At 34.0% G+C, this 24,994-nt stretch overlaps 1 protein-coding gene across 1 annotated transcript; it reads left to right on the forward strand.

Annotated features, from left to right (window-relative positions):
• The first annotated feature begins 18,746 nt into the window (after positions 1-18,746).
• Positions 18,747-24,355, forward strand: LOC136221577 (scopoletin 8-hydroxylase-like). Its single transcript, XM_066008956.1, has 3 exons — positions 18,747-19,319; positions 22,471-22,819; positions 23,960-24,355. Exons 1-3 carry the CDS (start codon positions 18,814-18,816, stop codon positions 24,203-24,205), a joined length of 1,101 nt encoding a protein of 366 aa, XP_065865028.1. The 5' UTR covers positions 18,747-18,813; the 3' UTR covers positions 24,206-24,355.
• Positions 24,356-24,994: the final 639 nt, after the last annotated feature.

Here is a 24,994-nt window from a genome sequence, read left to right on the forward strand (position 1 = left end):
TATTCCAATTTACTTCATGAGTGTGCTCCTTCTCCTTGTATCCACTGCTGATGAGCTACAGAAAATGTTGAATTCGTTCTGGTGGGGGTAACAAGAAGTCTGGAGAAAGAGGTTTAAATTGGATGGCTTGGGATAGACTCTGTGCACCAAAACTATTTGGAGGCCCAGGCTTCAGGAATTTTACCGCCTTTAATCTTTCTATGCTGGGAAAACAGGGATGACGCATGTTCTCTAATCCATCTTCGTTAGTCAGTAAAATATACAAAGCTAAATATTATCCTAGAGGGGATTTCCTGGGAGCCTTGTTAGGGCATTCACCCAGTTTTATATGGCGAAGTGTGTGGAGCTCACAACTGGTGATTAAGGAAGGTATAAGATGGAAAATAGGGGATGGGGCTAATGTAAATGTGTGGAGTGAAAGATGGCTTCGGGATGAAGCTAATGGGTTTATCCGAACCTCGAAGATAATGGGGTTGGAAAATCTAAAGGTGTGTGATCTATTTATTCCCAATTCTCGGGATTGGGATTTTGAACTTCTGGATAAGTTGTTTGAAGCTAGGGATATTCAGGAAATGAACAAAATCCCACCAAGACCCCACACGTGAGAGATAGTATTATTTGGCAAGGCCATCGCTCGGGTAAATATACGGTTAAAAGTGCATATAGGCTGGCAGTGACTATGGAGGGAGGAGAGAGACATCATGTGGATGGGGCATGGAACATTCTGTGGGCCGCTGATGTGCCGTTTAAAGTCTGTTACTTTGCCTGGAAGTTTGCTAGAGGGTGCCTCCCTACTCGTGTGAACTTGCAACACAGAGGGATATAGCTACTTGTGAACAGTGTGGTGTGCAACAAAGCGTGGGAAGATGACTAGCATCTGTTCATCGAATGTAGAGAGGCGAGGAAAGTATGTCGCTTGGCGAGCTGGTCGACACAAGTTAGGGAGAAAACGAAGGCTGCTTCTAACTTAGCTGACTGGTTTTGCAGGTTTTTGAAGGAGTTAAATGAGTCTACAGTTGAGGAATTTCTGATCCGCTTATGGAGCTTATGGCGAGCTAGGAACACGCGGTTGTGGGAGCACAAAATCATCTCGGTGGAACAAATTACTACTGGTGTAGAAGACTTACGGGCTGACTGGAAATGAGCTCAGCAACTTCATCGGGTTACTAGACTTTCACCTGTAGCATCCCATGATTGTCTGGCTTGGCACAAACCTACCTCAGGAAAGCTCTCTTCCTGTACCGATGCTGCCACGTTCAAAGGTCTAGGTTCTACTGGTACTGGTGCGGCAGTTCGGGATTCAGAAGGGAGATTGATGTGTGGTCGAAATGAAAACATGCAATGCAATCCTCTAATGCGTGAATGTGAGGCTGCGGCTCTGTTAGCAGCACTAAAGTGGCTTGAAGGCCTTCATTTTGGGGAGGTTACTTTTGAATCTGATGCCAAACAGGTTGTCGACGCCATCAACTCTGATACGGCTGACGACTCTGAGTTTGGAGATTTAATTTCTCATTGTCATAATATACTATCTAAAAATGACTCTTACCCAGTCAAGTGGATCCGTCGACAAGATAACAGATGGCGCATGCAATTGCAAGAGCATCCCGTTTCAATACTTGTCCTGCAATTTTTCATTCTTTACCGAGTTATGTTACTGCTGATTTGTTGAACTTCTACCAATTGATGGCTCGTTATATATTCATTCATTCTTTGGTTAAAAAAAATCATCTCCTAAATTTATAAGGGTTTTTCACATGAATATCATAAATATAAAATTACAACTAAATTATATTATTCAACTTATTAGTTTTTAAACTTAATAAATCTAAATACTTAATAAATTTAAATATAATAATAATTGCATTTAGACATATATTCATGTTTAATTAAATATTAAATTATTATAATTATCTTTTTTTTAGATTATAATTATCTTTTAATAATCAAGACTATATATTTTTTATAAGGAATAAAGAAGATTTTTCTCTAATTTATTTACGGAAATAAGTGATGAATTATTAAGAGATTATTAATGCACAATTAATCAAGTCCAAGATCATAAAACATGAATTAAATATCATAAGTATATCAACCGAATGACGAACTATGGAGATTAGTTTCACAGTATAAACACATGTATAATTCCCAAGTAAAAACTTTGATTTGCAATCACAAAAAAAAAAAAATTGAGAGATGAGAAGAAGGTTTTGTTGTTTCTTAGTTTTACAGTAACTAACTCTAAAAAAGAACGTTTTTTTCTTTATATAGAGAATAAAAAGTCATGTCTTTTCATTCAATCAGATCGGTCCCATCATGAGTAATCCATATCCGAAATATCTAATAATAAGAGACACAGATTCCTCAAAATATTCCGAAACAAAAACCCGGGAAATATTTCTTGTCTTTTTAGTTACAATCCTAATCATTGAAAAAAAAAATCCGGTGATGAATATTTTTTTTATTTATTTAAAAACTACAATGTCAACTAAAATAAGGCTTTAATATATAGTGTCACCTTTTATTTTTAAAGTTCATAGCCAAATTTATATATATATAGTGTCATCTTTTATTTTTAAAGTTCATAGCCTAAATATTTTTTTCTGACCAACCAAACAGTATGAGAAATGGCTTTTTATGACAGTATTTGGCATGAAACCAAGCTATCAATGACATGTTTTGTTTGTTGAAATGTCTTTGTCATTAATTCTAATGCAAATCACACTTCTCATTTCATGATTTTTCATGTTTTAGTCAAAAAAAAAAAAAAATTCTCTTATGTTTTTTTATTTCACCACAGATATAAAATGTTTCATAAGTATTGAAAAACAGTCACTGATAATTATTTTGGAAAAAGAAATATCAAATGGTTGCCAATAGCAACAAGTAACTAATAATAATGATAATATATAGTAATAAATAATAATAATACATGAGACAAACAAATCCTTAAATATTTTTTAAAATTTGAGTATATTGTGTTTCTTTTAATTCAATGAATGGTACATTTAGAGCTTAATCTTGTCAAATTTGGCTAAATTATGTTTCTATTATTCCATTGTACACAAGCGTGTCATGTTACACTCACCAGTAACATATTAAAGAAACGTGTCTAAATTCTTATCATGTGTTACAAAGTAATGTAGTTAGGGGGCGTTTTTGGTTCGCGCAAGAGTAACAGAATGGAATCAAGAAAGGGAAACAAGGAGAAAGAAATGAAATGATCTTGAATTTCCTTCTCTGTTTGTTTCTGTTCCACAAAGGGAATGATATACCCATGATTCCCTTTGTGACTGTTTGGTTCAAATGAGATAATAAACTAGAGTTATGTTTCTAATAATAATTTCTATACATACGTGTGTCTATATTAATAAATTAATCACATGTAGAATGAAAAATCAATTTATTCAACCATTAAAATCAAAAAATGATGAAACTGAAATAAAATAAATCAAAGAAAATGTATAAATATTATATTTTAAAAAGAAAATAATTATTTTAAAATAATTAAAAATAAATACCAAAACCGAATAATATGATAAAAGAAAAATATTTGTCAAAATTATTTTTTAGGATAAAAAAGTAAAAACAAATAAGTATAAGGATAAAAAATGAGATTAGTCTAGGGATAAAAAATATAAATAAATAAATATAAGGATCAAAATAAAAATAAAAAAGTAAAAATTAGTCAAAAATATTTTTTGAGAATAAATAAATAAATAATATATAAATATAAGGATCAAAAGTGAAATTAATTCAAGGATTAAAAAGGTAAAAATAAATATATATAAGGACCAAAATAAAAATAAAAAATAAAATAGAGACTAAAATGAAATTTTATAAGGAGAGTAGATGGGAGAGAAAGGAAATGGAATGAAAAGGGGTTGGGGGAATGAGATTTAGGGTAAACCAAAAACTAAAAGAGGGTAAAGAGAATTATTGAATTGATAAAACAAACACCAACAAAAGGAATGAAACATCCTCTTTCTCTTACCTTTTACTGAAACCCCCAAAATAAACGGTCCCTAAGTTATTTGGAAATCTGCAATTGGATAAAAATAACGTCAAAGAGGTTGTTGTCCGGCTAACTCGTTCTGACGTCTGAGTCAGTTTGAGGTAAGAGTTGATGGTGAACACAGCAATAAATCAAAAATAAGATGTAAGCTTGATAAATGAATGAATGTGTTGGAAAATTTTGAATAAAATTATTTGTTAATTTTAATACCAACAAACACCTTCTTTCATGAACTGTCGTGTCCGTCGTGAACAGTCGTATTCGTACGTGAATAGTCGTGTCTGTCCGTGTACAGTCGTCTTTGTTCGTGAAAAGATATATCATTTTAGTTCTATTTATATAGAATGGAATTGTCAAATTCATATATGGTTAGAAAAAATATTCTCTGGAATTTTTTCTATTTATCAGTCTGTTCATAATGTCTTGTTTTCTTACTCCGGTGATAACTAGGCTACACACGGTTTGAGTTCGCTTGCGTAATCTGTTGTATCCTGGGAGACGATCGTCAATAGCGACGACATCTATCTTAAGGAAACTGCTAATACAGGCCTCAGATTTGTCTATCTTTTTCCTTTTAATTTTCAGTTTTACTGTTTATATATTTTTCTGTGTTCGTTTTGTTTTTTGGTTAATCACATCCAACATTTTTAAGACAGATGCATTATTTCCTTAAGAATCTAATATTTTTAAGACAGAAGTAATCGTTTGTCTAACAGAATGAATGAATACCTTGGGTTGTGCTTACTCTATTTATATTGTGATCGAGTTGTAGAAAACGGTTGTGAGTTTAAGAACGGGACTTGCTACGTGTCACTTGTTGATAAGTCAACGTACGTCGGATATCTGGGTCTCATATCCCTTAAACCCACTAAACATGTGATTCACAGGGTTGGGCGTGATTGTTGTAACAGGTGAATCTTTTTGAAACTTTCCGAACCAAGTTCTCCAATACGAAGTCGCTTTGACCAGTTTTATTATGGTCATGCCACGTGTTCTTTTTTTTCGGGTGATGTTTCAAGTTTTGTAAGTGCCACGTGGTGAATTTGTATTCGCGTGATATTATAAAGCATTTATCTTTAATATTAAAAATAAAATTATCAGCAAAAACTTATATGCTTTTGTTGATTTGCCGATAGGTCTCTCTCTGTAGCTTTTATTGCAAAAAGAAGAATGAGTCATCGCTGTGGGAAATCTATATATAATATAAAATAGTAACGATGGAACTGAGGTGTCACTTCCTCCTTTTTTAGTGATAAAAAATTTAATATATTAATTTTAATTCTATTATGTATATTTATCTATAAAAAGATTATTTTATCCCATATATCTAAGAGTACTACAGAATTTAAATTAATCCCTAAAATCTCTCTAATTCTCTACATATCTATATTTTTAAAAAAAAAAAAAAAATTTGCGCACAATGCATAGGTAAGCTAAAAAAAAAAATTAATCCCCACCAGACTCAGATGTGATTCGAACACATGACCTCCCAAGGCATAGGTAAGCTCTCAACCACTAGGCTAAGAGCTTCACCACCTCTACATATCTATATATATAATATAAAACAGTAACGATGGAACTGGGGTGTCACTTCCTCCTTTTTTACTGATAAAAAATATAATATAATATATAATATATTAGTTTTTATTTTATTATTATATTTATCTATAAAAATATTATTTAAAGTAAATGTGTAAATCAAATAATAATATTTAATTTATATAACACATTTATGTCATTAATTGTAATTATTAGATTGTATTTTTATTAATATTTATATATTAAGATGAATCCGTGCATCGCACGAATCAAAAACTAGTTTAAATCTTAAAGTTATCAATTGATGAAGTGACAATGTTAACCTAAAAGTCGGATAATTAGTACCGGTAGATATAAAAGTTTGGACAATGTCTTTAAAAGGTCGCAAAAGTTTAAATTGTTTTAATAAAATCTCTTAAGTTTATTTTTGTCTCAATAAAGTCACTTTAGACATTTTTCGATCATTTTTTTCCGAAATTGATCATGTGGCATCTCAACATCACGTCAGCACTACCTGACATATTAAAAAAATATGATTACACATTTTAATTGATAATCGATATGCCACGTAGCTTAATTTGTGATTAAAATTTTAATTGACAATCCTTATTTACTTGAGTTAATTTGTGATTACACATTTTAATTGATAATCGATATGCCACGTAACTTTTTATTATGTCACGTGGTGTTAAGAAATGTTATTAGATGTCATGTAATCAATTCCAACGAAAAAATAATCAAAAAAACGTCCAAAAGTGACTTTATTGAAACAAAAACAAACTTAAGTGATTTTATTGAGACAAATTCAACTTTTATAACCTTTTGATTACATTGTCTAAACTTTTATAACCATCCATCATCGATACCAATTACCTCTAAAAGTCCTTAGTTTTACTAACAGCAACAACCAACTAATCCTCTTTTTACAATAAAAAATCACAAATATTTATATACAAATCCGCTAAACCACGATAAATTATATTTAAAATTTATCCTAAATTTTTTCTCGATAGACACTGATAAATTATTTTTTTAATCTTAATTTCATCAATATATAAGACAAATAAATAAAGATACATATTAAATTTGTTTCCCTTTCCAGGAATTTGTCTATGAGAAGTTTCAGACGGTGAGAGGAGTCATTATTATGGCGCATTTAGGGGTCCGACGACCGGACTTAGAATTTTTCATAGCATGACTTTTCTTATTTTTTAAAATAGATAGGAAATATATTTAAAATATTTTAATTATAGCATTATTAAGAAATTGTATTGTTGTTTAAAAAAAAAAATTGTATTGTTGATGGATTAAACTACGGGGATGCACACAAAAAACCGAAAAACCAAACCGAAACCAAACCAAAAATAAGGTTAACCGAAACCGATTGACTAGTGTACGGTTTTTAATTTTAAAAATAATGGTTAATGGTTACGGTTACGGTTTCCTTATTCCAAAAACCGTGGTTAACCGAAACCGACCGAAACTCAATTAAATATTTAAAAAAATATAAAAATAAATTTATTTATATAGGTAAACAATTATTTAGTCCCTATAGTTTTTTCTAACTCATTAATCAATCCACTATTTAATTATAAGGTCTCCAAATTTTTTTCACTTTTAATGATTTAGTCCTTCTATCAAATATTAACATCAAATGAGATGACAATATATAAATAACTTTCAGTTAAATTGTTACTATCTCTCTAATTTCAGTTTATGCAGTTTTTTTTCTTTTATGTTTTTAGATGTGGAAACAAGAATAAAATTTTATTACTTGTTTTTCAAAACTTTATAGCCAGAAATTTTATTAGGGGCATTTTGCATTTTTTTATCCGTTTAATTATTCTTTAACACTTTTTTATACGGAGATTTGATATAAGGACTAAACAATTTAACAGAATCAAAACTGAGGGATCATAATGCACGTGCATCTCTCTCTCCGCAGTTAATCTCTTCAACTCGTTATTGACCCGCCTTCTCCCTCACAATAAAAATTAGAATTCTTTTATTATTTTTATTTTTATTTACTAATGGTTAGAAACCGAAATAAAAGGTTAACCGACCGAAATAATTGGTTAACCGATTAGTGGTTAACCGAATTTAATGGACTAGTGTATGGTTAATATTTTTAAAAAACCGATTAAATGGTTAACCGACCGAATTAACCTTAATGGACTGGTTAACCGACCACGTGCACCCCTACTACGGGGTCTTTTGAATGTGAAAAAAATAGTTATTAGGAGAATTTTATAAAATTCTCTCTTTGAAAGAGATTTGGATTGTACTGATTAGTGGATTCGGAAAGTTATGTTCTAAACTGATGTGATGGAGTCAACATATGAACCAGTTTTGGCCGAGGCTATAGCACTGAAGAAAGTATTATCATGGATAAAAGCACATAATCTCCGAAGCATAGACATTCGTACAGATTGTCTTTCTATTATTCAAACACTTCAGAGTCAGCCGTTACACAATTCTTACTTATCATATATTCTTTCATTTTGTTTTGTTTTATTATAAGAGTTAGATTCAGTATCAGTTTCTTTTGTCAAAAGTTCAGCAAACATAGCAGCCCATAGTCTAGCACGGGCGGTTGTGTCGGAGTCTGTTCGTGGAGAGTGGGCATGTCCACCTCCCTTCCTAAATGATGTTCTCTTAGCCGATTTGGCTCATTAATTTAATTGATTCTTTTATTCAAAAAAAAAAAGGCTTGGTCGGATTTTCGGTGACGGATATTTCGACGTTCAAATCAGTTTTAGTCTAGAGAAAGAAAATAAGTTGAGAACTTAAGGAGAGAAGTTTTGAAGAATATAATGTACTTTTTGCGAAGGGAATTGGACCTTTTTATATAAGAGGGATGACTCCTAATCTAAATAGAAGTAAACTGGGTATGTATTTGATTAGAAAAAGGAACTGAGAAAATCGGCTTTCCTTATTAGTATGGAGCTACATGTGTGTAAGGATTCATGTTTGCGGAGGGATTCCTAAACTAACTAATGTGGTTGAATCTTGTAAGTCCACTTGTAAACCTGCACTTGGACAGAAACAAGATCAAAAGGAGGGGGGAAGGGTCGTTGTTCAGCTAACTCGTTCTAGTGTCTAAATCAGTTTGAAGGCAGAGTTGAGGATGAACACAATAGTACATCAAAGCTAAGATGTAAGCTTAATGAATGAATGAAGTAATGTATCTTGAGTTGGGCTTAGAGCATCTCCAAGAGCCTTTTAGTTTAGCTCTTAAGTTAAAATTTGAGTAGAGAGAATCAAAAATCAGCTCCAACAGCCTCTTAGTCGCTCCTCAAAGCTTCTCCATCCTCTCTAATAATAGAGAGCTTCTCTCCACCTCTTAGTGCATCCTAACTTTATTTTTTATTAATAATTATTAGTAAAGAATCTCTCTTCACTATAGGGAAATATAACAATCATTAATAATTTTAATTATAAAATAATAAATAAGGAGTGGATATAAGGAGTATTGTTGGATATGATATATCTTAGTCACTCTTATATCACTAAGAGTCAATTATTTATATTATTTTTAGAGAGTGCACTAAGAGTCTCTTGAAGATGTTTTTACTCTATTTATACTGTGATCCAGTTGTAGAAGATGATTATAAGCTTAGGTGTGAGGCGTGCTACGTGTCACCTATTGATAGGTGAACTTGCGTCCGTATATCGGGGCATGATATCCCGTTAGCCCATTAGGTACGTGATTCACGAGATTATGCGTGATTGCTATAACGGGTGGATCATTGACGGTGTCTATTGAGACTTTGAGAGCCGAGGCCTTCAAGACGAGGTCGTATTGAGCAATTTTGTTATGATGATGCCTCATGTTCTTTATTCCTATGGTGATGGTCCGAGTTTTGTAAATGTCATGTGGCGAGTTTATATTCGCCTGATATCAGATGCATCCGGGTCTAATTTATCATTCTTTAGGATAAGAGAGCATCAATTGCGGGTACTTGTTGGTTCCTGATAAGACCAAGGAGGGGAATGGATTTTGATGATTTTGGGGTTTTTTTTAGAAATAAGGGACTCATAAGGAGATAATATGGGCTCCTGGGGGCGGTGCTAGGATACCTAGGTGTGGGGCGGTATCCAGATGCCTTGGTGTGGGGACGATATCCTATTGTAATATATGTGATTTTGAAACATTGAGGAAGTTGTTAATCATTGAGTATATGCATGTAAACTGAATTATATGCGCATATGGTTGTGCTATGTATATAATCAACCATCTTATTGAGCCTCCCAAGCTCATCTCCCACCTCCGTCGGTTCTCTTTTCATTTTAAGGTTATTAAATGTTTAGCGGTGCATTTGTCAGGACGGCTAGTATGTAACACCCTGATCCAATACCAAGTAGATATTGTCCGCTTTGACCCAAATCCTGTTAGGAATAACTGAAATTACGATAAACGAAAAATAAGCAAACACACAAGAATTGTTTACCCAGTTCGCCACTCGATTAGAATGACTACGTCCGGGGGCACTACCAAGCCAGGATATTTCACTATAATGAATGAGATGCGGATTACAGAGAAAGAGGTTACATTTATACTCCTGAAACCTTAACCGTCTGAAACCCTAATCGCCTGAAACCCTTACAGTTGGATCGCTGCAGTTGGACCCATCACTTCAGTTGGGCCTATATATATTAGTCTCCATAAGCCCAACAATCTCCCACCTGGAGACTAAATCTGCCATCTGATGGTAGTGCCATGCCTTTAACTTAATTACCAAGGCCAGCTGAAGCCATACATAGCTTCAGCTTCTCTAAGGTTACAACCTTAGTCAACATGTCTGCAGGATTCTCTATGCCTGGAATCTTCATCAACTGCAATATCTTCCTGTCCAAGAGATGTCGTATGTAGTGATACTTTAACACTATGTGCTTTATTCTTGAGTGAAAGGCGGGATTCTTTGCCAAATGAATGGCACTCTGACTGTCGCTGTACAGAATAGGATCCTTCTGCTCCTTTCCCAACTCACGCAAGAAATTCTGCAACCATACCATCTCCTTACTAGCCTCAGTCACTGCAACATACTCAGCTTCCGCAGTAGACAAAGCCACCACCTTCTGCAGCTTTGAAGCCCAAGAGACAGCAGTACCACCCAATGTGAAGACATATCCGGTTGTACTTCTTCTCTTGTCAAGGTCACTAGATGCCAAATCTGCATCCACATATCCTGTCAACATAACTTTCTTGCCCTCAAAACATAGGGCCTGTTCAGTGGTTCCCTTCAGGTATCTCAAAATCCACTTTACTGCTTCCCAATGCTTCTTACCAGGGTCTCCCATGAAACGACTAACAACTCCCATAGCATGTGCAATATCCGGCCTTGTGCACACCATTGCATACATCAAGCTGCCAATTGCTGAGGCATATGGAGTTCTCTCCATCTAGACTCGCTCTTCTCTGCTCTTAGGTGAGTCATGTTTAGATAGCTTGAAATGGCTACCCAAAAGAACCGTAGCTGGTTTGGCATCTTGCATGCCGAATCTAATCAAGACCTTCTTGATATACTCAGCTTGTGAGAGATACAACTTTCCAGCCTTCCTATCTCTTTCAATCCTCATGCCCAGAATCTGCTTAGCTTCTCCGAGATCTTTCATAGCAAACCGCTCAGATAACTGCTTCTTCAGTTTTCTCACTTCTCGAACACTCGACCCTGCAATTAGCATATCATCAACATATAATAGTAAAATTACGTAGCCTTCATTCAATTTCCTTAAGTAACAACAATGATCAGCTTCACTCCTCACGAACTCAATTTCGTGCATGAATCCATCAAATTTCTTGTACCACTGTCTTGGAGCTTGTTTCAGACCATACAAGCTCTTGTTCAACTTGCACACAAGCTCAGTGTTATCAGACTCATAGCCCTGAGGTTGCTTCATATAGATGTCTTCATCTAAGTCCCCATGAAGAAATGTCGTTTTTACATCCATTTGCTGTAGCTCCAAATCTTCTGCAGCTACCATACTTAACACTAAACGAATAGTAGTCAGCCTCACCATTGGAGTAAAAACTTCAGTATAATCTATACCGTACCTCTGCTGAAAGCCTTTCACGACCAGCCTTGCCTTGTAGCGCTTGCTACCATCAGCCTCTTCTTTGATTCAGAAAATCCACTTGTTCTGTAGAGCCTTCTTACCCTTTGGAAGCTCAACAAGTTCCCAGGTGCCATTGGTCATCAAGGAATCCATCTCATCATCTATTGCAAGCCTCCACTTGCTTGCATGCTCTCCACGAGATGCCTCCAAGTAGCTTTCTGGTTCACCACTATCTATCAGCAGCATATAGTTGTTTGAAGGCGTGTACCTGTCAGGTGGTCTACGCTCTCTAGTGGATCTGCGTAGTGTAATTGCTGGAGTTTGGGGTTCTTCTTCCTCCTCAACAACTATCTCCTCAACAACTACCTCCTTGCTCCCACCAGAATTCGTGATGTCTAGCTCCACGATCTCTGGTTCTGAATCAGCAGTATTAGATGCTCCCAGACTATCCTTGTACATCATCTGCTCATTGAAAACAACGTCCCGACTGTGAATAATCTTCATGTTCTGACTATCCCAGAACCGATATCCGAAATCATCACCACCGTATCCAATAAATGTGCACTTAACAGACTTCGCATCTAACTTACTTCTCTCAAGGGGAGCAATATGAACATATGAATCACATCCAAATACTTGTAGAAAGGACAGATTTACCTACTTGCCACTCCAAGCCTCTTCTGGAATGCCACTCTGCAAGGGAGTCGATGGCCCTCTGTTGATCAAGAATGCTGTAGTGTTAACTGCTTCTGCCCAGAACATCTTCGGAAGTCCACACTTCAGTCTCATGCTTCTAGCACGCTCACACAGAGTTCTGTTCATTCGTTCTGCAACTCCGTTCTCCTGAGGAGTTCCTTTCATAGTCTTCTCCATGCAGATTCCATTCTCAGCACAGAATTCCTTGAATTCCCTAAGCTCATACTCCCCACCATTGTTAGACCTCAAGCACTTTACTTTCAAACCTGTCTCATTCTCAACCAGGGCCTTCCATTTTCAAAAGGAATCAAAAGCATCAGATTTCTTTCTCAGAAAATAAATCCACACTTTCCTAGTGGAGTCGTCAATGAGGGTCATGTAATACAAAGCTCCACCAAAAGATTTCATAGGTGCAGGACCCTATAGATCGCTGTGAACTAACTCCAACTTCTCTTTCTTCAAAGTTCTGCCACCCTTAGAGAAACTGACTCGTTTCTGCTTCCCGAAGATGCAATCCTCACACAGCCCAAGATCAACAGATTTTAGACCTGGCAGTAGACCCTTTGAACACAACACTTTCATCCCCTTTTCACTCATGTGACCAAGACGACAGCGCCAAAAATCTGCATTGACATTCTCCCTCACGACATTAATGCTATTAAAAACGTTGTCTGTTAAGTACAACGATCCAACCTTCTCACCACGGGCAACCACCATGGCTCCTTTGGTCATTTTTCAAGTACCACCTGCAAAGATTACACAATAACCTTCATCATCCATTTGCTCAATTGACAACAGATTTCTCTTTAGGCCAGGAACATGCTTTACTCTAGACAGCTTTATCACAGATCCATTCGGGGATTTGATCGAAACATCTCCCTTCCCTACAATCTCCAAAGGCTCATCATCAGCAAGATAGACCTTTCCGAATTTCCCAGGGGTATAGTTTTCCATCAAATCTACACTACTACATGAATGAAACGAAGCTCCTGAGTCTAATACCCAAGACTCCAGAGGACTTCTTACACTCAATACCAGGGATTCTGCTGCTGTTTCTGCAGTTGAATTACTCAGAATCAACGCATCACCAAAATCCTCGCTGGTTGAATTCAGTGAATTCTCCTTCTGTGGTGCCTTACATTCACTCTTGTAATGACCATTCTCATTACAATTCCAACACTTGATGTGGCTCTTGTCCTTCACAGGTTTCCCTCTCCCTTTGGACTTAGACCTGCCACGATTCTGCTTTGACCTGCGATCTGACCTGCCCCGATTCTCTGCATTCAAGGCTGATCCAGATGTGGAACCTGATTCTTTCCTGCGATTCTCCTCGCTTATAATCAAGTCTCTGACATCATCAAACCTAAGTTTTTCTTTCCCTGCTGAAACACTTAAGGCAGTAACTGTGCCGCTCCAACTCTCTAGTAAAGAAGATAACAAAATTAGGGCTAATACCTCTTCGTTGAAATCAATATCTACATAACTTAATTGAGTGATTGTCATATTAAAATCATTTAGGTGCGTCGCCACTGATATATTCTCCGTCATCTGCAAATTAAACAGTCGTCGCATCAGATGAACTTTGTTTGCCGCGGAAGGCTTCTCGTACAACGAACTCAAGATCTCCAACATCTCCTTCGTGGTCTTTGCCTTCACCGTGTGATGCACCACGTTTCTGGACAGCGACAGGCGAATCACACTCATCGCTTTTCTGTCCAACAGCTTCCACTCTTCATCATACATATCCTCCGGCTGCTCACCCAGAGGCTGGTACATATCTTTACCGTACAGGTAATCCTCGATCTGCATCTTCCAGAAACCGAAATCTGAACCATCGAATTTCTCCACAGGGGTTTTTCCGTCTCCCATCATAATTACCCTAGCTCTGATACCAGTTGTTAGGAATAATTGAAATTACGATAAACAAAAAATAAGCAAACACATAAGAATTGTTTACCCAGTTCGCCACTCGATTAGAATGACTACGTCTGGGGGCACTACCAAGCCAGGATATTTCACTATAATGAATGAGATACGGATTACAGAGAAAGAGGTTACATTTATACTCCTGAAACCCTAACCGTCTGAAACCCTAATCGCCCAACAAGGGCTACCGCCCCTGTACCCCCGTCCAACTCAGCAGCGAGTTGGATCGCTGCAGTTGGGCCCATCGCTTCAGTTGGGCCTATATATATTAGTCTCCATAAGCCCAACAAATCCAACACTTTGGACCCCACGGGTTTAAAACGTGGCTGCATGTATTGGATTCTCATCTTACTAATAAGCCACAATCACTCTCTCTACTTCCGATGTGAGATTTAGTTCATTATCGCTATCCCTTAGAGCCGCTCATTTCTCAGAACTTCTACTCTGGTGCCACCCACTCTGGATCGGGTCGTTACACATTATGTTGATCATCATTGTGACTATTAGAAATTTTAATAGTAAGAGATCATGTATTGAAACACATCATGTTTATACATAACTACTATAATTTGATCTTCTTATAAAGTCTCTAAATCACAGCCATATGTTTTTTCATTGGATAAAATGGATGTAGGCTACATCATGTAGCGTATGTTAAAAGAGCTCCATTTTGTGGGAGAGTGTTGGAACATACGACAAATTGAAAGATAATGAAGTAGCGGTTAATAAATTACATTTTTCTTCCTTAGATTTCACATATTTTTAATATGTTTTTAGTAGTATAAAAGGACATTGTCTAGTAATGAATAATATGAAAATTTTCGGCTTAATGCATATTTACATCTTTAAACTTGTCACGTTTTGTCTATTGCCATTCTGAACTTTTAAAATAACATATCACACATCTATAGTTAGCTTTAAAAACATATTGCACACTCATCGTTGGCTTTAAAAACCTATTGCACACCTATGGTTGGCTCATTCGGACCTCCTACATACAAAATCGTTGATCTTTCGTCTTTAATGAACGAGGTGGTATGCGTGTTATAGAAAAAAGAAAAGCGTGAGAGTTCGTTCGGTATGCCACCTCATCCGTCAAAGACGAAAAATCAACAATTTTATATGTAGGAGATCCGAATGGGCCAACTATAGGTGTGTAATAGATTTTTAAAGCCAACTATAGGTGTGTGATATGTTATTTTAAAAGTTCAAGATGTCAATAAGCAAAACGTGCCAAGTTTAAGGGTGTAAATATGCATTAAACCAAATTTTTATATGAAATTTATTTATTTATTATGCTTTAGCTTTTCACATATTATTATACATAGTTGGAAAGATTTTATGAAGTATTAACATAACAAGATATTAAGGTGCAAAAATACCTATAATGTTTTGGTTCAGGAGTAATTTTATTTTTAATGTCTAAAATGATGCAATTTTACCAATAATGTTGGAAGCCAAGAATAATTTTACCCCTAACATTAATCAATTGGGTCAATTTCAGACACTATTATAAAACACATATATTTTTATTCCTTTTTTTTAACTGAAAATTGGGACGCAAAGGCAGGTCAGACATCCTAACGAGGTTGGCACCCCCGACACAACCCTCAATCCGAATATTATTAGAAAAAAAGGAAAAAAGAATACAAAGGGAGAAGAAAATCAAAACAAAACAAAAGGTAAAAAAGAGACAAAGCTAGAGAGCACGGATGTGCGCTACATTACAAATGTCATAAAAAACAAAACTCTGAAAAGAGTCCGGGGGCGTGTTCCACCATAAGCTAGAATTAGCATGCTGACCAATGCTAGCAAGACGGTCTGCAGCTTGGTTTCCCTCCCTGAATATGTGAGTGGCATTCCAGTTCATCCCGACAAGTTTTTGGAGACAGCTGCACCAATCCCGCTGACATATATTTTTATTCCTTATTTTGCACCAATTGTAAAACAATTCGTTCTAAAAAAAGAATTTCATGTTTTTTATAATTTAATAATAGAATTGGTGATTAATATTTATAAATTCGGTGAATTTTTTGAACTTTTTTTTTGTCTAATTCGTACAAAAAAAAAATAATATTTTTTTATTTTTTTCACATCCCAACAAATATTTGTGATTTGTTACTAATAAAATGACGCAAGTCTGAAGTGTAGATGACAAGATTTATGACCGATAAAACAGTTTGATGAATTATTTTTCAAATTGACCAAATTTATTAACGTTAGAGATAAAATTGCTATTGACTTTTAACTTTAAGAATAAAATTGTAGCATTTTAGACGTTCTGAGCCAAATCTTAGCCTTAATAACAAAATAAATTTCCAACACTACCCCATCAATAACAGACAATAACACACGTGTATAGTTGTGAAAATAATAATAATAATAATAATAAAATTATTTTATGTTCTGCACATGCACATGTTGAATAAAAAAAATATTTTTACTCGAATTTAATAATTTTTCATCTTCAAAACTCTTTTGAAAAAAAAAACTCAATTATTATGCAAGGGATGAAACCGTAATTTGTATTTTTCAAACTACAGTAAAACCTCTATAAATTAATACTCGATAAATTAATAAACTTTTTAAAATAATAATTTTTTTGGTCCCGATTTGGGCCAGTTCAAAAAATGGTCAATTTTAATAAATTAATAAGATAATAATTTTTTGGAACAACCCTTTATAAATACATTGTATTATTATATCTATAAATTAATAAATTTTCAAATACATACGCGAAATATATATAGATATACATACTTAGGATAATTTAGCAAAGTATGAATCTATAGTATTTTGTTTTTTTTTTGAAATTTAAATCTAGTTGAATTTCGTCTCTAACTATTCTCAGTGCATTCAAAAGTTCTGGTGTATTCTTGTCAAATTGTAACAAAAAATTCTAAAGAGTTGATGATGCTATAATTGTTTCATTTCTTGTGACTGGTTTCAAAGGTACCGAATCACCCTCAGCTTCATCCTCAATTGAATTTTGCATAACGCTCGACACAATTTCTTCTAAACTTTGGATTGTGAGCATTCATTGTTTTCACCTGGATAATCCAATATTTGATTGAAATCCATTGGATTACAGTAATCAAGTTGACCAATTATTCCCTCAAGTTCATGGATGTCTTCAGTTGTTACTTCCTCTAAATTCGTTGAGACAGATTCATGAGAAACCTATTTTTGGTATGATTTGAAACAACATTCCATATAAATTTTTATAGTAATTCATAGATACATTGAATATTTTTAACATAAATACAATGAATTTCGAAGTTCAATTATCTTATATAATGCACATTTAATTTTATCCCGTTCATTGATTTTAGACAAAAACTTTATTTAAATTAGTAATTTAAAATTTATTTTTAAAAAAAAATCAAACCACCTTATAAATTAATAATTATTAACTTATCGATTAATTAATAACTCTCTAAATTAATAAAAATCCATGGTCCCGACATTATTAATTTATAGAGGTTTACTGTATGTTTAAAATTATTTCAATTTATCAACCTCAAAAGTAAAATTGGAATAAAGCATAAAAATATCTCTAATATCAGAGTCAATAGCTATTTTACTTATAACGTCTAAAATGATGCAATTTTACTTCTAGCTATGACAACCAACAACAAATTTACCTTTTAATATTAGCAAATTGGATCAATTTGAGAAATAATTTATCAAACTATCTTCTCAGTCATGAATCATGTTATCTACATTTCACACGTGTGTCATTTTATTATCCATTAATAATAAATCATTAATTTTTTTAACAAAAAAATTATATTTTATTTTGTACAACTTAGATAAAAAAAATACAAATATTTTATCGAATTTAAAAATATCAATCTGTAATTCTATTATTAAATAAGAAAAAAAAATATAAATTATTTTCTTTTAGAACTAATTGATGTAGACACTAGTGTAGAATAAAAAAATAAAATATATATCTTTTACAAGTAGATCTAAAAATTTGATCCAACTTGTCAACATTAGAGGTAAATTTGCTCTTTCTTACCAACGTTAGAGATAAAATTGTTTCTGGTTATCAACGTTATGAGTATTTTCTCACCTTATCCCAATAAAATTATACAATTATAGACATTGAAAATAAAGTTGCTTCCGACGGACAACGTTTTTTATAGTTTTTTTTATTTATCGGTCCGAGGCTCGTCAGACGCCTTTTAGGTGAATTTTCTGCCAACTATAGATTTTTACGTACCTCTTGTGGTGGGATCCCTCCCCGTACCCTCGCTTAGCGGGGACACGTAACGCACCGGGCCGCCCTTTTATAGATTTTTACGTACATTAGGATTCGAACTCGAGATCTAGTTTAAACGACTTGAGACCCCTAACCACTTAAGTCGGAGAACGTTAATTTTTTTTTTTAATTTTAAAAAAAAAAAGAAAAAGACCAAATCAAACCAAACCGTTTTAGAAGTTGCATTTTCATTGATTAGTTAGTTGTTACTCCACTTCCCAAACTGTATATAAACCCCCCAACAATCAATGCAACTTCAACCACACCCTTCAATTCATTTTTCACATTGCTCCTTTTTCTTTTCCATTTTTCCCCAATGGCTCCTGCTCAAAGTTTCGCCGATTCCGAAACACTCTTCAATTTCGTCGTCCGGGACGGCAATGGTGTCAAAGGCATGGTGGATTCCGGCGTCTCCAAAGTTCCCAATCAATACGTCCAACCTCAAGAAGAAAGAATCGACAAGAAAACCGCTTCCGTCAACCGGAATCCACCGATTGACCTGTCCAAACTCGGCGGTCCGGAACACGATATGGTTGCTGAGCAGATTGCGACGGCCGCGGAGACTTTGGGGTTTTTTCAGGTGGTGAATCACGGTGTGCCGGTGGAGTTGCTGGAGGCATTGAAGGATTCGGCTCATAGGTTTTTTGGTCAGCCGGCGGAGAATAAGGCGGTGTATCGGAAAGGTGTTAGTCCGAGTCCGCTGGTCAAGTACGGAACAAGTTTCGTTCCGGATAAAGAAATTGCTCTTGAATGGAAGGATTACGTCAGCATGACGTATACTAATGATGTTGAAGCTCTTCAGGTTTGGCCTCCACAATGCAAGTAAGTATTTGTCTGGACTTTATTTCCCATAATAATGCATTTTCAGGGAAAATTCTTTAAATAATATTCAAATTGAAAAAAAAAATCGATCTTTACGGTGTAAAAATACCCATATCGTTGACCGTCACGAGTAAATTTCCCCAAAGTTTAAAATTATACAATTTTATTTCTAATATTAGCATCTAAAAGCAAATTTACTTAAAAACGAACAAGTTGGATCAATTTAAGATATTATTATAAAATATAAATATTTATATAATGCGTGAAAAAGACAGTTTGATAATTATTTTTTAAATTAAGTCAACAAGTCAAATTTAAGATAAATTTACTCTTGGCTCCTAAATTAGGGTACAGTTGCAGCATTTTAGGTGTTAAAGGTAAAATTTACTTTTGGCGCAACAGTAAATGTTGTTGTCGTGTGACCAAAAGGTCACGGATTCGAGTCTTAGGAGCGGCCTCTTGCCAAAAAAATTGGCAGGGGAAAGCTTGCCCCCAGTACACCCTTGTGGTGGGACCCCTCCCCGGAGCCTCGCTCAGCGGGGACGCGTAGCGCGATCGGACCACCCCTTTTTTTTAATATTAGGAGTATTTTTTGTATCTTATTCTGTTTGTGCAAAAATACTCCTAACGTTTACATTCAGGGGCAAATTTATCCTTAACGTCTAAAATTGTGCAATTTTACTCCCAACATTAGCTGACAAGAACAATTTTATTCCTAATATTGATAAATTGGGTCAATTTTAAAAAATTATTATAAAAGATAAATATTTTACTTCTTATTCTACACCAATTGCACATAGTTGGTTCTAAAAAAAGATTTTATTTTGTTTGTGATTTAATAATAGAATTGGAAATTAATATTTATAAATTCGGTGAAATATTTGAATTTTTTTGGTACAACTTGTACAAAAAAAAAAAACAGTATATTTGTTTAATTTTTTTTTAAAAAAAATCACTTCTAATCATATATTTGTGTCTTTTACTAATGAGTGATCAAATAACGCAAATGTGAAGTGTAGATGACCAAAATTCATGACTGATAAAACAATTTGATTTATTATTTTTCAAATTAACCTAATTTATCAACGTTAGGGGTAAAATTTCTATTGAATGCTAATGTTAGAGGTAAAATTACATTATTTTAGACGTTAGAGGTAAAATTGCAACGGATTGTAAACTTTACGAGTATTTTTACACATTATCTCCAACATTACCATCAAATATCTGACGTGTTAGATACTGACATTCGTTACTAAACCCGGTGATAAAAAAATACATCTTTTAGGGAATTACATTTGAAACTGTTAACTAATATATTCTCAGAATAAACACTATTTAAGTAAAAAACTCGTTTTTCTTTTTTGTTATGATTCAATTTTGACAATAAAAACAAAAACTTCAAACTGAGTCATTCAACTCGGTATTTTTGGTCAACTTAACAGTCGGATTGATTGACCCAGAAAAATTAAAAGATGAATATTGTTTTATTCAAACAATTTCTTTGTATTTTCTTTCATATTCAATTCATTTTCTATAATTTTCATATTTTCTAAAAAAAAAGTTGAATATTAGAATATGAATTTTGGTTCTCGTATGACAATTAATCATGTTATATTATCGGTATATTTTATATAACTATATATAATATAAATACACAAAAAACGACAATTGTATCTTGAGTAATAGATTATGTTAATTGAGTATTTGTTTATTTCATTTTTCGGAACTGCTTTTTTTTTATAAAAAGTGTTCGGTAAAAATTCGAAACAGTGTTTTTAACAGAAAAATTTACTATTATCTACTACCAGCAACAACAAACTGGAATTGGTAAAACAAACGGATTCTGAGTTATTACAGTAAATCGTGTTATCGTGTCAACCATGGTCACTCTAGTGGAATTTTTTAAGATATGTTCTCACTAGCTATATATGTTTTTAAGATATGTTCTCACTAGCTATATATGTTACCAAATCAAATAAACTATTTTTATTATGGTGTGGAGGAGAAAATATTCAACTCCAAATCTAATGCCAAATCTCTATGTAGGGTCATTAATTATATATGATATATGAGATCTTTAAAAAAAATGATATATAAGAAAACAAGTCAACATATATCTAACTTTACATATATATATATATATATATATATATATATATATATAATTTGAAATTAAAAAGACATTTTTACTCCCTAGTCTTTGATATTTTAATTTAATAAGGCCCTAATGATAAAAAAAAATGTTAATTTTGAATATAAAATTCGGTTAATATAATATTATTCTTTTCGTATGCACTTAAAATTTACATCTTTAACAATTTGAAAATAGTTTTTTTAACAATTTCATATGCAAATAAAATGAGTGACGTTTTTTAAATGACTTTTTTTTTTGTCTAACCATCTAGTATCCTAGTTTGTCTATCCTAAGGCTGAACTTGAATCTTGGAGGTTTTGAATCAGATCAAATACCCAAATAAAAAGATTCAGAATTGAATTGAATTATTTACTTTTTCTTTAAAACTGAACCCAAGTTGTACCGTTGATTTAATTAGGTATAATTCTTGAAATTTTTAAATTCATAATATTACTGAGTAAATATGTTGGAGATTCTAGAATCGGACAGAATCTCTAGAAAAAAAAATCCATAACTGGAATGAACCGTTGACTGTTTCTTTAGCACCGAAGCCGAAGTGTACATTAACTTAACTAGACACAACTCTAGAGATTTTTAAATTCCTAATATCACCGAGTAAATATGCTAGAGATTCTAGAATCAGAGGGAATATCTGGAAAAAAAATTCAGAACTAGATTGAACCGTTTACTTTTTTTTTTTTTAAGGACGGAACCAAATTCTACCGTTGATTTATTAGATATAATTCTAGAGATTTTCAAATCCCTGAATTGTACCGAACCATACTCACCTCTAATCCACCCTAACTAATCCATATTCCAACCGAGTTGGTCTCTTTCAGGAGAATTTTTTTTTCCAATCGAGTATTTTAATCACAATCGTATTTCCATTTTCGGAATTCGAACCCTGATATGGTTATTATAACTTGATCTAATATTTTAACTATCTAGACTATCTTTTTAATGGTACTTTTAACTGAATTAGATGCTTACAACTAACTAATTTTATCGTATTTTCAGGGAAGAATGTCTGGAGTTTCTAAGAACATCAATGAAAATGGTGAGGGAACTTCTAGAAGTTTTGATAGGGAAACTTGGAGTAACAGTTGACATTGAAGCAACAATTGAAGCAATTACAGGGATGAAAATGGTGAACATGAATTATTATCCAACATGTCCTAACCCAGATCTAACTGTTGGAGTTGGAAGACATTCAGATTTGGGAACTCTTACTATTTTATTACAAGATGGTATTGGAGGTTTATATGTTAAAGTTGAAGAAGACAATGATTCCAATAAAATGGGAGATTGGATGGAAATTCCCCCGGTATCCGGTGCTTTGGTCATCAATGTCGGTGACACGTTGCAGGTAATTTGCGTTAGAGATAGTTATAAAAGTTATTCTTGAATTTTGCGTATTAGTAATCAATTGGTTTCGTGATGTAGAACCTGTTTGATTCGGTTGTTATTACTTACTGTTTGCCGTTGATGTTAGGATACATAGATAGATATGTTTATGGGTTGAGTAAACGTTCAGTGTATTGAGTTTGAATAAAGAAAATTAACATTAGATCCGGCCTGGTGTAACTTGCCAAAGCCCGCCCTTTTCTAGATGCGGGCTTGGGCTAGGTGATTTAGGATTTGTAAAAAAATGTTGGGTTGGTCTGGTTTGATCTGTCTTGTTAATATTAATTGTTGGGTCTGATTCAAGAGATCGATCGTTGACTCGGCCTTCCATGGTTGACCTATGTTGGGTGGACCCCCTAGGTACATTCCGACACCAAAGTCAGGAAGATTGTCAGAAAGAAATTTACCTTTTTTTATATAGGTCTCAAGGGGTGACATTAGATTGTTGCTCCTAAGTGAGGTAGTGTTGTGTAAGTCAGTAAGATTGTCAGGAAAGAGTATTGTAAAAAAAATGTAAAATCTATTCTAAAAGAGAAAAGGTTACCTTTTTATGAGGTCTCAAAAGGTGAAATTACCGTATTACCCCTAAGTGAGGCAGTGGCATATGTCAGTCGGTGTAGAAAGTCAGTGTAGCAGTTGGTGAGGCTCCTGAGTCCACTGTTGGATGGACCTTTTGATAGTTACGGACCCGTTTATGCTTGGGTCTAAAATATTTACTTTTAAGTAAAAATCTTAATTTTTATTATTAAAATATATTTTTTAAGATTTGATTTTGAAGCTTGAGGATGACTCAATCATAGCTCGCCTAAATCTAATAACGGATTAGGATGGATTTGGGTTGAGCATTTTAGGCAAAAGCCTGTTAGACCCGGTCCATGGACATGTTTAGATGTAAACTTATTTTCTTTCCAAAATACTATCAACGACTTTCTTTTCAATCTTAACCAATCACTGTATATCTATCGTGGTCGAGACTTCACTGACAAAACGAGTCAATTTTTCCACCATGATACAAATACTACCTAAACTTCACCTTTTTTCTCGAACTCTCGCTAATTTTCGTCGGTAATTACTTACTAATTCCTTATTTAAATGGTTGCAGATACTCAGCAATGGAAGGTACAAAAGTGCAGAACACAGAGTCCGTACAACAAGCACAAGATCAAGAGTTTCTGTCCCGATTTTCACAATACCAAATGCAACACAAAAAATAGGACCGTTGCCTCAAGTGGTGAAAAGTGACGGAGTAGCTCGTTACAAAGAGATCATTTTCGGGGATTATATGAACAATTTCTTTACCAATGTTCACGATGGGAAAAAATCACTCGACTTTGCAACAAACTATTAGCTATATCTATGTATATCAATAAACGGATATAGGTCAAATCTACCGCTAAAGTTACTTAACGTATGGTACAGAGTAATATGATTTTACCTCTGCAGTAAAAAATTAGCTCAATTTTACTCTCGCAATAAAAAAAGATATAGTTCAGTTTCATTATGAGTAAGTACAGAAAAGGTAAAATTGACCTAAGATTTTTACCGTGGTTAGGATAAAATTGACATGTTTCGCACGACAAGGGTAAAATTGACCTTTATCCTGATATATAAATTACAGAATAAGGTTCTGTATGTTGATTTCGTCGGTATATTTTACATGTATAGCTTGAGATCTTATATCTAGTCATCGTGTAAGCCAAAAAGGGAAAGGGTACTTTTGTAAAAGATAAAAAGTTATATATTGGTTTACATAATATATGTTGTGAATTGTTATTTATCGCTCCCAAATTATTAGTTATCGTCCCCATCCCCTATTGGACAATTTTACCATTTTCATATTTTTCTTTCAAAAAATGTGAATGGTTTCTTTATTCCAATCAAAGCTGAAATTCTGAAAATAATTGATGAGTTACAACTAGGGGTTCACTCGAATCAAAACTGAAATTCTGAAAATAATTGATGAGTTACAGTTAGGGGTTCACTCGAGCCGAATCGAGATTCAACAACGTCAGACTCGGCTCGAGCTCGAAGCTCGCCGAGCCTGAAATTTTAGAGCTCGATATAGGTTCGGCTCGAGCTCGAAGATCGTCGAGCGGCTTGTTTTGATTTTTTTTAACAGTTTTGAATATACTTAAGG

This window comes from Euphorbia lathyris, chromosome 1 (assembly GCF_963576675.1).
Source record: "Euphorbia lathyris chromosome 1, ddEupLath1.1, whole genome shotgun sequence".
Lineage (NCBI taxonomy): Eukaryota > Viridiplantae > Streptophyta > Magnoliopsida > Malpighiales > Euphorbiaceae > Euphorbia > Euphorbia lathyris.

Excerpts from the sequence above, each read along its gene's own strand:
- LOC136221577 (XM_066008956.1), top strand. The coding sequence starts at position 18,814 with ATGGCTCCTGCTCAAAGTTTCGCCGATTCCGAAACACTCTTCAATTTC. Across the intron at positions 19,320-22,470 it reads GTTTGGCCTCCACAATGCAA|GGAAGAATGTCTGGAGTTTC; the intron begins GTAAGTATTTGT and ends TCGTATTTTCAG. Across the intron at positions 22,820-23,959 it reads ATGTCGGTGACACGTTGCAG|ATACTCAGCAATGGAAGGTA; the intron begins GTAATTTGCGTT and ends AAATGGTTGCAG.